General features: G+C 39.6%; 1 protein-coding gene across 1 annotated transcript in view; it reads right to left on the bottom strand.

Annotated features, from left to right (window-relative positions):
• Positions 1-201: 201 nt before the first annotated feature.
• CYGB (cytoglobin) overlaps positions 202-16369 on the bottom strand; it is a 65364-nt gene continuing 49196 nt past the window's right edge. Inside the window, exon 4 of the mRNA XM_032208628.1 lies at positions 202-2805. Coding sequence (XP_032064519.1) covers positions 2731-2805 — 75 coding nt within the window. The 3' untranslated portion in view covers positions 202-2730. The remainder of the gene's footprint in view (positions 2806-16369) is intronic.

A 16369-nucleotide genomic window follows, 5' to 3' on the forward strand; every position in this document is an offset into this window, starting at 1 on the left:
CCAAAGGGAGACAGTGTGTTGCTCTCCGAAAGTATAGGACTTTGATTCTTATGAGCCCCAAGTAGCATAGTCAATGGCAAGGACATGGTGAGATGTAATCTAAAACACTCAGAAGGCTCCATATTGCCAATCTTTGGGTTAACCTGCCCTGGCGTAGATGATTTTCTTTTACATGGAGACAACACAAAATGGTAACACTTATAACAAGGAACCGATGTATAAAGATTAAACAAAATCACAAGACAATATATTGGCAGCATACAGAAGTCATACAAATAATACAGAGGAAAATTACAACAGGATTCAGCCAGTACGTTGGGTAATAAACAAGAGGATTTAGTACGATAAGGAGGAAAACGTTCACAAATCATAGCACCAGAAGCCCATTTTATAAAATACACTATTAAATTATATGTATTAATATTTATTATTTTATACAGTGCCGTATTCTTGTGCATGGCTGTTTAACAGATAATCCCCATAACAAACAGCTTTTTGCTCCCAATGAGCCGACAATTCAAAGTTTGGAAGAATTGGGAATGAACTGAATGAGAGTCAGTAAAGAGCTATAAGTATTGTCACATACAGGTTCCCTCCAGCTGTGCTAAACAACAACTCTGATCACCTCTGCCAGCATAGCCAAGGGGAATTGTAACCCAGCACATTGGTAGGGCCCTGGCTGGCCAAGGCTATTCTACTCTTACTTTGCCTTTGACCTGCACAAGCTCTTGAGTTTTTCAGCTCGTTTTACATTTCCATCACCAGCTTGCTATAGGCAAGGTTATGCGGTGGTTTTTTTGCTTTTCTTTTGCATTCTTGCACGGCTGTCCCCTTTTCATTTATAATAAAATTACTTTACTCAAAATTGTCTGTGTTTGTGTGTGTGTATGTGTTTGTGTGTGTGTGTGTGTATATATATATATACACACACACACAAACACATAAACACAAAGTTTTGACTAAAGTAATTTAGTGTGTATGCAATATAACAGTAAAGATTTTCCCACCATCGTGTCTGTGTGTGTGTGTGTGTGTGTGTGTGTGTGTGTGTGTGTTTGAGAGAGAATGAGAGAAAGAATTAGAGGGGGGGAGAAATTGTTATGGATTGAAACAATATATAGCTGCAAATCTTTAAGGATGGAAGTATTGCTTCAAGGATAAATTAATGTATACGTATTTTCCTTTCAAAAATGTCATCCTACTTTGAAAATTAATTTCAAAATACTTTTAGATTGTGACATGGGATCATGGTTTTACTGTAATAACTGTCATAATTTAGGTCATATTTTTGAAGAATGGTGGTGGTGAAATCTAGTAGTAGTAGTAGTAGTGTCCATGGTGTGACTTTTAGCAGGAAAAAATGTATATATATAAACATTAGAACTGTCAAATTGTGTAACCAGTCTAGATTCGTGCATCTTTAATGGCAGATTGGCTGATTCCTTATTTCCATGTCATGAAGGATTCCCTTCTGATTTTTGCAGATTTGTTCTCTATTGAACAGCCAAGTCAGCTAACAGCTCAGATTTTCCCCTTCTATTTAGGTGGCAGTGCTACTTGCTGGAGTTGATTGGTGGTCATAGGAACACAAAAATCCTAGCAGAAATCCTTTAGAATATAATAATGGGAATTGGAAGGAAAGTGATTAAAAAAACGATCGTTACCTCAAACCTATCTGGGCAGTATTACCAACTCCACAGTAATAACAAAGAATGTACTCCCACATCCACTTATTGTAAATAGCCCAATAAGACCTCAGAAAGCCAACATATATAGGACTGCATGAACTGATTCAACTCAACTCACACAGAGAATATCTTAAGCATCAGGAAACAGCTAGAAATTAATATATTGATTTGTTCTTTTAATACATCATATTTTTTTTGGTTTCAGGTGCTTTAGGTATTCAAGCTTTGGCTAAATCTTCTACAATCTCAAGACTTCTAAAGTTAGTTTTGTAACAGGGGAAAGAAACATTGTAATGGAATACAAAACTAAGAACAAAACAGTGAGGACTGCAAACACAATTCATATTATTCCAGAGAAACTCCAGTCCAGAGGAATTAGCAGTAGAGAAAAGCGTAAAATGACAAGACAAGACTAAGCCTCGTCCCACGGTGCATATTTTGAAATCTAGACTAAATGTATTGAGATCAAATGTCCTTTTAAGGACATGGTCTGAATGTATCATGCGGATATGAGATCCTGCAAGCACTTATGCACACATCAATAGTGTTTTGTTTTTTGGGGAGTGAGGGAAAGCAAGGACATGGACTTATCAGTGATATACGGGCACAAAAGTACTTGCAGAATTCAAATACTGGAACTTGTACATTCTCACCTTACTACAAAAGATGGAAACGTATCAATTCAGTGCCATTTGATGAAAAGTCCTCTTCAAGACAGACAAAAATGGTAAGTCTCCAGAGTTATCAATGTGGGTGAATCATAACAGTCATGATCTATATAATATATTTTTTCCCTCTGGGGAAATTCAATACATTCCCTCCCCCCCCATCACAGTGTACATTATTTTAATTTGCCTGGCTAACTTCAGGGAGAGTGTTTATGGACACCTGGTTTTTCTATAGCTTAGCCGGCTTTAGCTATAGAAATTATAAAGCATTTCCACTGACTAATATGTACACGGGATAATTAAAGGAGACAGATGTAGTTCTCTTGGGTGCTATCCTATTCCGGTGCCAGTTTAGTCTTCTGAGAGACAGCATTTCAGGTCTGTGGGAGGGGTTCTGCCACTTTGCTGCTGCTCCAGCTGCTGCTGCCACCGTTGTCACCTGGGGGTTCCTAGAAGGGAAAGGGAAAAGGGAGGAAAACAAAACCAAAGGAAGCTTAGGTTAATCACTTCTGGAATTTTGGACAGCTTAGAGGATTGTGCTAAATGTCTGCAATGATTACAATGATCTCATGATGTCCCTCTGAGGGAACTCACATTCTACCATGTTTGATGGGCCCTATTCCTAGCCAGATGTGTATAGCAGAGGGGGGTTCCTACCAGTTTGGACCGGTTCAGCTGAATGGGTTGTAACTTGGCAGCCTGGGTCGCTGGAACTGGTAGCGATCCAGGCCTGCCACCCCCCCGAACCGGTTCTCCTACGGCGCATTTTTGATGCAAATGTGCACGTGAAAAGGCAGTAATGCCAGCAGCAACCCACCCCTGATGTAGAGGATTGTAGCTTTTTTTTTCTGACATTCACAAATTGCTGTGTGAATCATCTATTCCTGAAAATGAATATCAACAGCACAAAAAGAGGTTTTTACTAGGGTTTCTGCTTTTCTTTTCTTCCAAGAGTTTGAATTCACCTCCCAATTCTGCCAAAAAGAGCTTCATTACTGGAAACATTGATCTCACCCAGATTTTTAAAGACGAATTTCAACATAATATGTTTATCACACTTTTTTAGCCAAGCAGCTCCAGAGGGTATAAAGCCTCCTCCATCGCCCTTTCATCTTCATGGAATTTTCCCCCAAAACCTTTTCTGGTAATAGAACTCATTACTTCAAATTTTTTGGGGGGAAACTCCTGCTGTCTGGCTCTCAAACACAACAAAGGGAGAAGTCATCATGACCCCAAGTAACTCCTAGGGTTTGGAGCAGTGGTGGGTTCCAGATCCCATTGCAACCGTTATGGTGCAATGGGGCCAGGCGGCCACCACATGAACGTGCACAGTGCATGCACACACATGTGCAGCGTGCACTCACACGTGCAATGCACACATGTGTACTTATTGCCTGTGACACTCCAGCTGCTCGGCAGAGCATCATGCAGGTGCCATACTCTCTGTGAGCGTGCGCGGAAGCCCCAAAAACGTCAAATACCAGTAAGGAGTGCGGGTGGGTGGATGGGTCCTCCGGAGCATCATACCGGAACGGTACCTGGTGCTCCCGGCAGGCACCGGTACGCCCATACCGGGGTGTACCGGTCATAATCCACTACTGGTTTGGAGGCTTTTTAATGTTAGCTAACCAGCCCTGCCCCTGTCTATTTTAAAAAATGGCTATGAATTCTCCTGATTGCTAGCTGGAGTTTGAAAAACGAAGTATCTTTTTGGTTGCTGAAAGAAGGATCTGAGAGGTAAGAGTTAACGCCTTCTATGGTAGCTTGAAGGCAGAGCTTAAGTTTCTCATATCCCAATGAGAAATCCTCTCACTTTCAGATAAGTGCACTGACTTTAGCTCAATGCACTCCAAATTCCTTTTTAATTGAATAATTCATTGCAACGTACAAAAAAACCAAAACCAGTGGAAGGAAATGGAAGTGCAATAGATAACATTTAGCAAACACAGTCAGTAGTTAGTATCATGGGATAAACTACAGCAATATTCCCACACTGGAACAGTAGTTGTTACTGTACCTTCTATACCTGTTTATCTTACAATGTTTAATAAATATATGTGGCTCTACCCTACAATTATGGTGGGATTCCTTCTATTAGAGCTGTTGAGATGGGCTGTGCTGCTGGAGAGAAGCTCTTCCTGGCCAAAGCAACGCAGCCTGTGGGTGATAGATGATGTAAACTGCTGTTTTGTAGAATAGGGGTCCCCAAGCCTCAGGTAGCATCCTACTACCGGGCCTTGAGCTGTTTGGAACTGGGCTGCAGAAGTGGCGGGCAAGTGCTCGTGTATGCATCTCCACTTGCACGAGCAACGGCAGAGTGTGCGCATGTGCTCTCCATTTGAATGACCGCCAAGTGGAGCTTGCCCACCACTCCCGTGGAACCACCCCCACTATTCCCCTCACCGGAATTTGAAAGTTGGAAAGGTTGGGGAACTTTGTTGTAGGAGACATATAGGCCATTGGCTTTTCACCCTTCTACAGCAAGTTCGAGATATATTCCCAGCACGTCACATATCTAGCTTGTGCCTAGTTTATTCCTCGCTGATGGGAAAGTCAGAATGCTTCCTTCATCCTTAGCTGATTTTCTTTGTATTTGATGTTGGGGAGTGGCGGGAAACTTTCTGTTGGTTTTTGTGTGAATTCCAGAACATATCTTCTTCACCCAACTATCTTTGTAATTCTTCTGCCAAATGCAGGTCATCTGCTGACCTGTGAATGACAGCATAAAATTGAGGAATATTTTTTTTGGTTCTTTTGTCTTGCCTAGTAGTAGAGTATTTGTTTGGGCAGGCTAGGAACCATTAGTTGTTTCTCTAATGGCTTCCTACCTGAAAAAGTTTGGGCGGCTATAATTGGAATGGGACCTTCAGTCCAAAATGTTTGGATTGCTATCATTGGAATGGGACCTTCAGGCCGCTACCCTTGGCTCCATCTCTTTCTCCTCCAGGCTTCTGGCTCCCCCCATTTACCTCTAGTTTTCCTCCTCAGTTGGCCCTCCCCTAGCCATTCACTATTGTTGGGCTGAAGGAGAAAAGCTGATCTTCTCACGTAGTTACTCTCCTTCAGGAATCCTTCAGGATTCTATGCAATATTGGCCATGTTTTATACTAGGGCTGTGTCAATAGACTCTCCTCTTAGTTCATTTCCTGAAATGGGCTTAATGGTGGACTGCCTCCCAGTGCTGTCCCATCTCTGGAAATCATGGATCTAGCTGCAAATTGTAAGCCGTCCATAGAAATATCTTTCAGGAGCTATTTGCTGATGTTGTCTGAGGCATCTGGTTAATGTGTGAAATTGCCCCGTGTTACATCCAGGACTAGGAAAGAATCTAGGCAGATGATTCCCAGGATATATATCTTTTGGTTCATCCCCAAAGCAGAAGTCCTGCTGCCAGAAAAAAAACAGCCCTAGAAATGGAAGGAGGAAATGGTGTTTATTTGTTTAATGTCAGATTTCCCACCACTGGGGTCAGAGTTCTCCCTCCCTCTGCAGATGAAAACTCAAAATATCCTATATCATCTGAGATTTATAGCTCTAATCAAAATGACACTGAATAATTCAGTTGCCTTCTGTAGCTGTTGATTAAATCTTCTCATACTATACTTATAAAATGGCATGATTAGCTTGGCTGAATGGTAAGGACAACCTTAATAAAACGGTTAAATATCTGAAGGACAATATCTTATGAAAACAAACAAGAACCCTCCCTTTTGAGTAGGGAAGCATTGTGTGGCCAGGGAAAGAGAAAGACTGAGGAATTAGCTGAGTCCATTAAAACGGCAGCTTGGCAATTATTTTATACTTAAAGGCTCTGGGGTACCCTGAGGGCTGTTGGCAGGATTTTTGCATGAAGACAGAAACGGAAATTTTCCATATTCTATCCCTCTGTGAAATGTGAAGATTGATGCTGTGTAATTTCTGGTCATTAACCAGCTTCCCATGTGTGGAGAACAGAACAGGAAATAAATGGCAAAAGACGAATTCTCTTTATGCCTCCCTTTTTATCTTGTGTTGTGGTTTTCTTTTTTTGGTTAGGGTTGAAACCTGCCCTGGAGATTCCCCCCGCCGAAAAAAATATTAATATATATCTGGATCCCACATACTCCACCTCAGTCTTTACCACCTAATACTTAATCTTTTTCTTGCCAAACACTGAGGGAATTAATTTTGGTCCTGATAGAATTTATATTAAACACTCCTCAAATAAACCAAATTGTTTTGAACAAGTGTTGAAGAAACAATGAAGTCAGTTCTTGCTCCAGAATCACAGCAGGAAATTTCCTTCTTTCCTTCATTCTTTCCTTCCAGAATTTAAAAGAAAATCTAAGTCATTAGATGAAAGTAACTGAGCTTGACTATAGCAATAGCAATAGCAGTTAGACTTATATACCGCTTCATAGGGCTTTCAGCCCTCTCTAAGCAGTTTACAGAGTCAGCATATCACCCCCACAATCTGGGTCCTCATTTTACCCACCTCGGAAGGATGGAAGGCTGAGTCAACCCTGAGCCGGTGAGATTTGAACCGCTGAATTGCAGATAGCAGTCAGCTGAAGTGGCCTGCAGTACTGCACTCTACCCACTGCGCCACCTCGGCTCTATTAAAACCAAGACCATTTTAGGGGTGTTCATTGCATTAAACTATCTAATTCTGAATTGGATTGTGTGGGAATCATATTATTTGGAAAGGATCCAATAAGAGTACAGATAGTCATCCTCACAATATGACAATTTGCTGAGAGACCACTTTAAGTTACAAGTCACTGAACAAATAATATTTATGCCAGTCCCCAAATTTATGACCAGTGCAGTGCCTCCAGTGTCCTGTGAGCAAAATTTTGGCTTTTGGCAGCTCACTTGCACTTATGACTATAGGAGCACTTCAACTTCCCCCCTCCATCTCAACCCTTTTGGCTGTCATGCACAGCAGCACTTTGGATGATGTTCTGGAGCTGATGTAGATACCTGGGGCCTTCAGCAATCTCAGCCAGATGCCACCAGCCCAGGCAGCTATTTCAGCCAAGAAGTGCCACCTGATACTCCATAGTGCAAAGCTCCACCCACTCTGCCATCCTGCGCTCTGCAGAACCTGTTTCACCCAACTAATCTTCACTGTTTTCTTTCCACTGCTAATAAGTAGTATCTGGCCTGACCCTTTGTGAAGCAGTGGGCTGGCTGTGCCAAGCCTTCTTCCCAAGTTCACTTGGACTATTCCCCAAATAACAGCATGTGTTGTTCTCCAAATATCATGCACTGTTCTTGTGATGCTTTGGAAAGCCTCAGAAGTTCTCCAAAGGCTTTCTGAAGCATTATGGGAATGACATACGCCATTTGGAGAATGATGTGTGTTATTTGGAGAATAGTGTAAGCAGCCTCAGGAAGAAATGGCCAGCAGTTGTTGCACAGAAAGGCTTGAGGAGTGCAGGACAGCTGAGTTGACTGGGATGGCTGGCCACAGCATGGGGCTTGAGGTGGCACTGCTTGGTGATACTGAGACTAAAATAGAGCTCAGATGATGGTGGTAGCCAGCTGAAACTGCTGTCTGTTCTGGGATAGGAGATGACCAAGCTGAGTCTGAGGGAGGGGTCAAACCCATCATTGACCCACGATGGTGCAGAGGTTAGAATGCAGTACTACAGGCTACTTCTGCTGACTGCCAGCTGCCTACAATTTGGCAGATCGAATCTCACCCAGCTCAAGGTTGACTCAGCCTTCCATCCTCCCGAGGTGGGTAAAATGAGGACCCAGATTGTTGGGAGCAATATGCTTACTCTGTAAATTGCTTAGATAAGGCAGTAAAAGCACTGTGAAACAGTATATAAGTCTAAGTGCTATTGCTAATGCTATCAGTCATGAGTACCTTCACACCCACAAGAGATCTAAGCCCAGCTCACCTTTAATTCCTCTGACCTTTAACTACCACCTATTTGCTTGGGCTGTTCAGATTCCTGTAGAGACCTTAAGCTTGCAATAAATCTTTATACCCATTTGGATTGCCCGGATCTCCTGATTTCCCTGGTGCTTGACACCTGGGCCTCTACCCCAGTGCTGCCACCACAAAGGAGTGCCACTGGGCAGAGTGGTCAAAAGAGAAAAGACAGAGATAGGAGGGTGTGGAAAGATGAAGAAGAGGTAAAGGAGGCAGTCTCTTATTTTACCAAGGATCGGGGCTGAAAGGGACTAAGCCAAGAAGGCATAACATCTGGTGGGATTTGGTTAATGACAGTAACAGGCACTGTCAAGATTGCTGTCACTGAGCAATGCAGTCCCATGACAACATGCTTTATGACTGCATCACTTAGTGGTAGCATTTCTGGTCCTCATTGCTGTTGGAATTTGAGGACTATGTTTTATTGATTAAGACCAGCAGGGCTCTACAGAGGTGCTTTTCTTCAATAATGACTTGAGCAAAGCATTCCTTCATCAAAGTAGAAGGATTTTTTTCTAAAACAGCTGTTCTGCTTCATCTGGCAGCAGGATCTTCTGCATATGGGCCGGCTCTGTACAGTGACTGCTGTTCATGAGGCAGATGAGACCATCAAGGCAAATTTCCCCACCTCAACTCTCTTTTGAAGTACTGTATTTTTAGACTATAAGGCGCACTCCCCCCCCCCCACAAAAAAGTGGGTGAAATGTCTGTGCATCTTATAGACTGAATACGACCCTGTTTTTGGCCTCCTGATGCAGTTTTTGCCAAAAATGGGACACATGAAGGGATTGGGAGGCCTGTAGAGTGCTCCTGGGGACTGGGGAGGGCAAAAACAGGATACATGGGACATTCAGGAGGCTAAAAACAGGCCCATTTTTCATAAAAATGGGACACACAGAGGGTTTGGGAGGCCTGCAGAGTGCTCCTTGGAGGCCATGGAAAAAAAAAAAAAACTAATTTTTTTCTTGTTTTTCTTTTCGAAATCTAGATGTGTCTTATACTCTAGTGTGTCTTATAGTCCAAAAAATATGGTAGTACTCTGAAATGGGCAACAATTAATTTCACAATGGATTTGTCATTTTCTCATTTTCAAAATGGGAAGTGTGAAAGCAGTTAGTAAGTAGGATGTACTGTGTTTAAAAAAGTTATATTAGGTCTGTAAAGATAAAGATCATGGTAAGTCACATCAGCATTGATAAAAGAAGGGGTCTCAAACTCCGTAGGGCCACAACTTCATAAAATTTCACACAGAATTGACCTTTCTCATCAGAATTCAAGAATCTGCTCGAAATAATACAAGCTATCTAAAATTAAATATAGAGTCTTGAGAAATGCAGTGGGTTTGGAATGTGAGACTGACAGCCCTTTAATATAAAGTATATTCCGACTTCCTGGGAGGAGCCTGCTGGTGGTGGCAGCAAAAAATCAGCTGCCTCCGAATTCCTGGCTACGTACCTGTTTAGAGGATCTTCCATCTGACGTCTTATCAGGTTTTCTTATCCTTCAGGCAAGAAGGAAAGAAGAAACTGTTTTGCTGGCAAATGCTCTTTGATTTTTGCAGCTTTGTGCTTGCAAGGAAAGGGGGGCTAGCCCAAGGCAGAATGGCTGTCCGTGCTGGGAACTTCAAACTGCCTTGTGCAGGACAAAGTAGGTCTCCCCCACTCTGCTCAAAGTTTTGTTTGATTTAATCTTATCACGAGCTGAATCCGTTTACTGCGTGGACAATAATTGTTTATCAACATTTTAGCTTCTTTTCTTTTTCTCCTCCGAAAAATTATTTACTTAGAGGCTTTTAAAATGGCGCCGAGCAGGCTGGTTTCTCCGGTAATAACGAACACTTTTTGCTAATCCTCACAAGAATTCAAAACAAAAGAGATTGCTTATCATATGTTTTGGTTTCACAATAGAAGAATTTTACTCCTTCATTAACCTTGCTTATCTGGAAGTTAAATGGTGATGAATCTGCTGAACGGTCTTGTTACAATGTTTACTCACTGAAAGTTTTGCCAAGCCTTAAACTTCAAAATAAAAGCCTCTTTACTTAAAGCTGCATATTCAGGCAATAGAGTTTTATTAACTGCAGGCAGATAAATTTTGAAATGGCCTCAAAACCAAATATTAACTTGAAGTCGTCACCCTCTACTTCCAGGGGCACATCCTCAGTGCCTGGCACAAAGCTGCAGCCTCCACTTCCTACGCCCCCTGCTGGGGATGTGTTAACGAAAGAATTTTTCCTGAGTAATCTAAGCGAGGCTCTTAATGCACAGACAATTAAAATGGAAGATAAATTTAGAGATAATAGAGAGGAGAGAAAAGAGGAAATAAAAGAAATGAAAGAAGAAATTAAAAGTGAAATAAAAGGACTTAAACAGGAGCTGTATGAGAAATTTGAGGCTAAGGTTGATAAAATTAGAGACGACATGCTGAGTCTTGTAACTGTATTAACAGAACATATTTCTGGAGTGGAAGATACTCTAGAGGTTCTTAATGATGCCAATGCTAACTTGACATTGAAAACAGAGGTGGTGGAACAAAAAGTGGAAAATGCTGAAAAAGAAATTATTATGATACAGTACCGACAAATGGAGTTCGCATTAAGAGTAAGGGGGCTGCGTGAGGAGAAACAGGAGAACCTGAAACAGATCCTATCGGAAGCTTTTGACCACCTGATGGGAAGACCAGGGACCAACCAAGACTGGCAAATTGACAAAGCTTACCGCGTTAACTCCTGGCTGGCAAAGCAGAAGCAGCTTCCTCGAGACATCGTTATATATTTTACTACAAGAGAGCTTAGAAATATGGTACTGCAAGCGTCTTATAACACTAAGCTTCAAATTGGCGGTCAAGACCTGGCTGTTTTGAAAGAGATACCACCTCAAATGTTAAGAGCCAGGAGAGACTACGCTTTTTTGGTCGAAGAACTCAGAAATCGTCAGATACAGTATAGATGGGATGCACCATTTGGCATCATATTTACATTTGATAAGCAAAGGTACCGCCTCAACTCTGTATGGAAAGCCCGAGATTTTTATTATAATATATTGAAGGCCGGACACCCTGCACCATCTGGACCTAGAGAAAGACCACAAGAAGGACAGGATAGACAGCAAACTACACAACCACCAGACAAGATGGAGCATCTCTCTTCTCTAGAAGTGCAAGGTGCTATGGAACCAAGACCTAGCCGCATGACTACTAGACGTATGGAGAAACAAGCTAAAAAGCAACAGCATCAACAATCATCGGCCATCGATCAAGGAACTACACTAACAAATCTGGAAGTAGTGGGAGGAGCTAGACCTAAGGTTAAACAGGCCGTGCAGGAAGCTCTAAAAATGCTTCAACCAACCAAAGATGACAACTAAGATTTTAACATGGAATGTCAACGGACTGAACTCTCCACAGAAGAGGAAGAAAATATTTCATTATCTCAAACAGTTTAAGAACGATGTAATTTGTTTGCAAGAAACTCATATCAAGTCAACTGATCAAAAATATTTGATCAACTCAAAACTTGGTCAACATTTTGCAGCTTCTGCTATGGAAAAGAAGAATGGTATAGTTGTATACTTAAGAAAAGATATGAAAGCTGAATTAATAGAAGCAGATCCCTTCGGAAGATATATTGCTTTAGACTTAATCTTAGAAGGGAAAAAGACATTACTTTTGGGAATTTATGCTCCAAATCAACAGCAAGATAGATTCTATAGAAATCTTCATGCTAAATTAGTACAGTGGGACTATAGTTCCTGTATACTATTGGGTGACTGGAATGGAGTGATAGACACTAAGAGAGATAAGAAGATTTCCTGCCTAAATACCAAGATGCAAGCAAAGTTACCCAAATCTTTCTTTGACATTATGGATGATTTTGAATTGAGAGATATTTGGCGAGAAAGAAATGCAGAGGAATATGACTTCACTTTCTTCTCGGACAGGCATCAATCCCTCTCAAGGATTGATTTTATTCTAACTACTAATGATTTGCTTTCTAGGGTTAAGAAAACAAAGATTGCAGCTAGGGTCCTTTCGGACCATAACCCAGTTTGGATGGAGTTGGGATGGGTAGTGCAGGCAAGAAGGTCTTGGAGATTGAATGAAAACTTATTTAGATATGAAAAGTATATTAATGATTGTAAAAAATTATTATCTGAATATTTTGTTTTGAATATGAATAAGGGTACATCTATGGAATTTGTATGGGACGCAAGCAAAGCGTATATGAGAGGAGTTTTGATGAATATAAATAAAACACATAGAAATAAGCAAGGGTTAAAACGAACAGAACTGGAAGAGGAAATTAAGAGAAAAGAGCTGGAGTTAACAATGAACCCAGACGATACAAAGGTTAAGGAAGCTATTAACATATTAAAATCTCAATTTGACATGTTGATCTCTGACCAGGTAGCTACTAATTTATTATATGCAAAACACAATACTTTTTGTAATGCAAACAAACCTGGCAGATGGTTAGCTTATCAGATTAGGAAAAAAAGGAAAACTCGAAATATATCTAAACTGATTTATAGAGGGAAGGAGGTGTTTCAACAGGAAGAGATTCAAAAGGCTTTCTGGGAATTTTTTACAGAACTGTATAAAGGGGATAAAATTAATGGTTTAGACATAGACAAATATTTAGACAAAGAGAAAATACCTTCAGTTAGAGAAGAACACAGGCAAAAATTGAATCAACCAATAACCTCGGGGGAAATCCTGCAGGTAATTAAGCAATTAAAGTCAGGGAAAGCACCAGGTACAGATGGCTTGACAGCGGTTTACTATAAAAACTTACAGTTAGAAATGGTAGAACCTCTTAGAGAATTATTTAATATGATTCAAACGGAAGGTAAAGTCCCTCCATCTTGGAAGACAGCGTTTATATCTTTGATACCCAAAGAAGATCAAGATACTACTCAACCCAAAAATTATAGACCTATTTCATTACTGAATGTAGATTATAAAATTTTTACTAAAATATTAGCAAATAGGTTAATGTTGGTCATTCAACAATTGATACATACGGACCAAACAGGTTTTATACAAGGGAGACAGATGAAAAGTAATGTTAGATTAATTATTAATGCATTAGAATATTTGGGAAAGAACAACCAGATCCCTGCTGCGTTTATATTTTTGGATGCTGAGAAGGCCTTTGATCGAGTTAACTGGCAATTTCTGCTGAAGATACTGCAAAAAATGCAGATAGGAGATAATTTTTTACAGTCAATTAAAGCAATATACCAACAGCAAACAGCACAAATCATAGTCAATGGAAGTTTAACAGACTCTTTTCAAATTGGAAAAGGTACAAGACAGGGCTGTCCTTTGTCCCCATTATTGTTTATTATAACTTTGGAAGTATTGTTGAATAAAATACGGGGCTTGGATGGTTTAAAAGGGATCAAGATTAGGCAGCAAGAATATAGAGTCCGCGCTTTTGCGGATGATTTGGTCATAATATTGGAACAACCGCAGGAATCCAGTATGGTTTTAATGAATACGATTAATCAATATGGTCAAGTGTCGGGCTTTAAAATAAACTTAGGAAAAACCAAAATATTAGCTATAAATATGAGTATTAAACAAAAGGAAGAATTAGGAGTGATGCTAGGATGTGAGGTAGTTAAAAAAGTCAAATATCTTGGAGTTAACATTTTAACTTCAAATGGGAAATTATATAAGCATAATTATGAACCACTTTGGCATAGCATACAGACAGAGATGAAAAAATGGGAGAAATTGCACTTATCTTTGCTGGGTAGGATAGCGGCAGTGAAAATGAACATTTTACCAAAATTTTTATTTCTTTTCCAAATGTTACCTATACTTAAAAAAGATGCGAACCTTTTAGAATGGCAGAAGGGTATCAACAAATTTGTGTGGGCAGGAAAGAAGCCGAGGGTAAAGATGAAAATAATGCAAGATGTACGTGAGAGAGGAGGATTGAAACTACCTAATTTAAAACTATATTATGATGCAGTGGCATTATCTGTAATTAGTGATTGGACTCATTTAACCAATGATAGAATATTGAATATTGAGGGACACGATCTGGTATTTGGTTGGCATGCTTACCTGTTATTCAACAAAAAATTGGATAAGAATTTTAAAAGTCATATTTTAAGAAATGCTTTATTGCGGGTTTGGAAGAAATACCAATATAAATTAAATGACAAGATACCCATGTGAGCAATTCCTAGACACGCAATTGAAAATATGAATACAGCACAAAAACAGGACAGAATTACTTACAGACAGCTTCTTACCTCGGAAAGGGGGGTATTACAATTAAAATCTTTAGAGGTATTAAAAGAGGAGAAGGTAGTTCAAACATGGTTCCAGTATGGGCAATTACAGGCTAGGTGGAAAATAGACCAAAAAATTGGTTTTATCCAAGTTGAGGATAATCTGTTTAAACAAATAAGAGATCAAAGCTTAATGCATATAAAGAGGATATATAATGTATTAATACAGATGGATTCGGAAACAGAATTAGTTAAAGATTGTATGATAAAATGGGCTCAAAATATTGAGGAACCAATAATGTTGGATACATGGGAAAGAATCTGGGTAAGAAATGTGAAATTTACACAAGCTCAAAATATGAGAGAAAATTTTTACAAGATGTTCTATAGATGGCATTTAGATCCTAAAAAGTTGGCTTCTATGTATCCGAATGTACAGCCTAAATGTTGGAGGTGTGGTTCTCTCGACGCTACATATTATCATATATGGTGGACCTGCCAAAAGGTTAAGGCATTTTGGATAAAAATATGGTGGGTCATGCAAAATGTTTTTAAAAGAAGGATAAAGTTTATTCCTCAGTTATTTTTACTAGGAATATGTACTGACTTTACAGTGGTAGAGACCAATTTGATTCTGCACCTGATAACTGCAGCAAGACTGTTGGTGGCGCAATATTGGAAGAAGGAAGACTTGCCTACAATCCAAGAATGGACATTGAAAGTAACAAACTTAGCCGAAATGGCTAAAATATCGGCATATCTCAAAGATCATTCAAATGAGATATATAAACGAGACTGGAAAAAATGGATTGACTATATACAAAATAAATACGGGACTAAGAAATTCCAGTTAGCCTATGCTTAAGATCAGAAATGATTTAAACTGTTAAAAGTCAGTTCAGTAAGAAGAAGCTAAGGTCAATCTAGAATGTCATTAATTTCTTTATTTCTTTTTTCTCAATAGATTTTAGACTGTGTTAGTTAAAAATCCATACCGTGTACGGGTTCTGGGAAGTCGGGGGGGGGGGAAGGAGGAGGGGGGTGGGGGGGTGGAGGGAGGGAGGGGTACACACAACAAAAAAAAATTGTACTTCAATGTCTTAATGATTGACAAATGATGACATATTTGTGTTTTTTTTTTTAAAGAAAAATAAAAAAGTTCTGTTTAAAAAAAATATATATATATAAAGTATATTCCCTCTGAGCTGACAGACATTTCATCATAATAGAAGGTTATATATTCGATCCCGGTTCTCCACTTAATGAGGAGGTTAAGCTTGCAGTTCCTGTTGAACGTAGAGGGTGAAAGTACGAATGCTTACAGGCATTTTTTTTTCTTATTTAACCTCAAATTTTAGTATTATTGATATGGTGTATAATCAAGCAATCTTAAAGATTTTTTCCACTTGCAGTCCAAAATTCACAGTTCATACTTCTGCTAAGAACTGGGATAATATAGTGTAATTTTCTACCATGTGTCTTACTGAACTAGGCTAGGCACTTCAAGCTCTGTTTTTTTAAAAAAGAAATTAATAAAAGTCAAACTCCAGTATTTGAAATTGTTTGTAGATGAGATGGGTGGCAAATTAATTAATTAAATAAATAAATAATAAAATTTGAGTACAATTAAAGTTGAAGCCAAAATCTCACCTTTTCTTATTGTTCGCAAAAACAAAATAAAACTAAACATGATTAATTTGCATTGCTTTTTGAAAAAATAAAAATTAATAACCAAACCTCCAAATCTGCAAGACTAGTATCAGGAGACAGTCTACAAGAAGGCTGCCTTGGAATCTCATGTGGGAGGCTGTGCCAAAGGACTAGAGCAGCCATTATGCATTA

This window comes from Thamnophis elegans, chromosome 2 (assembly GCF_009769535.1).
Source record: "Thamnophis elegans isolate rThaEle1 chromosome 2, rThaEle1.pri, whole genome shotgun sequence".
Classification (NCBI taxonomy): domain Eukaryota; kingdom Metazoa; phylum Chordata; class Lepidosauria; order Squamata; family Colubridae; genus Thamnophis; species Thamnophis elegans.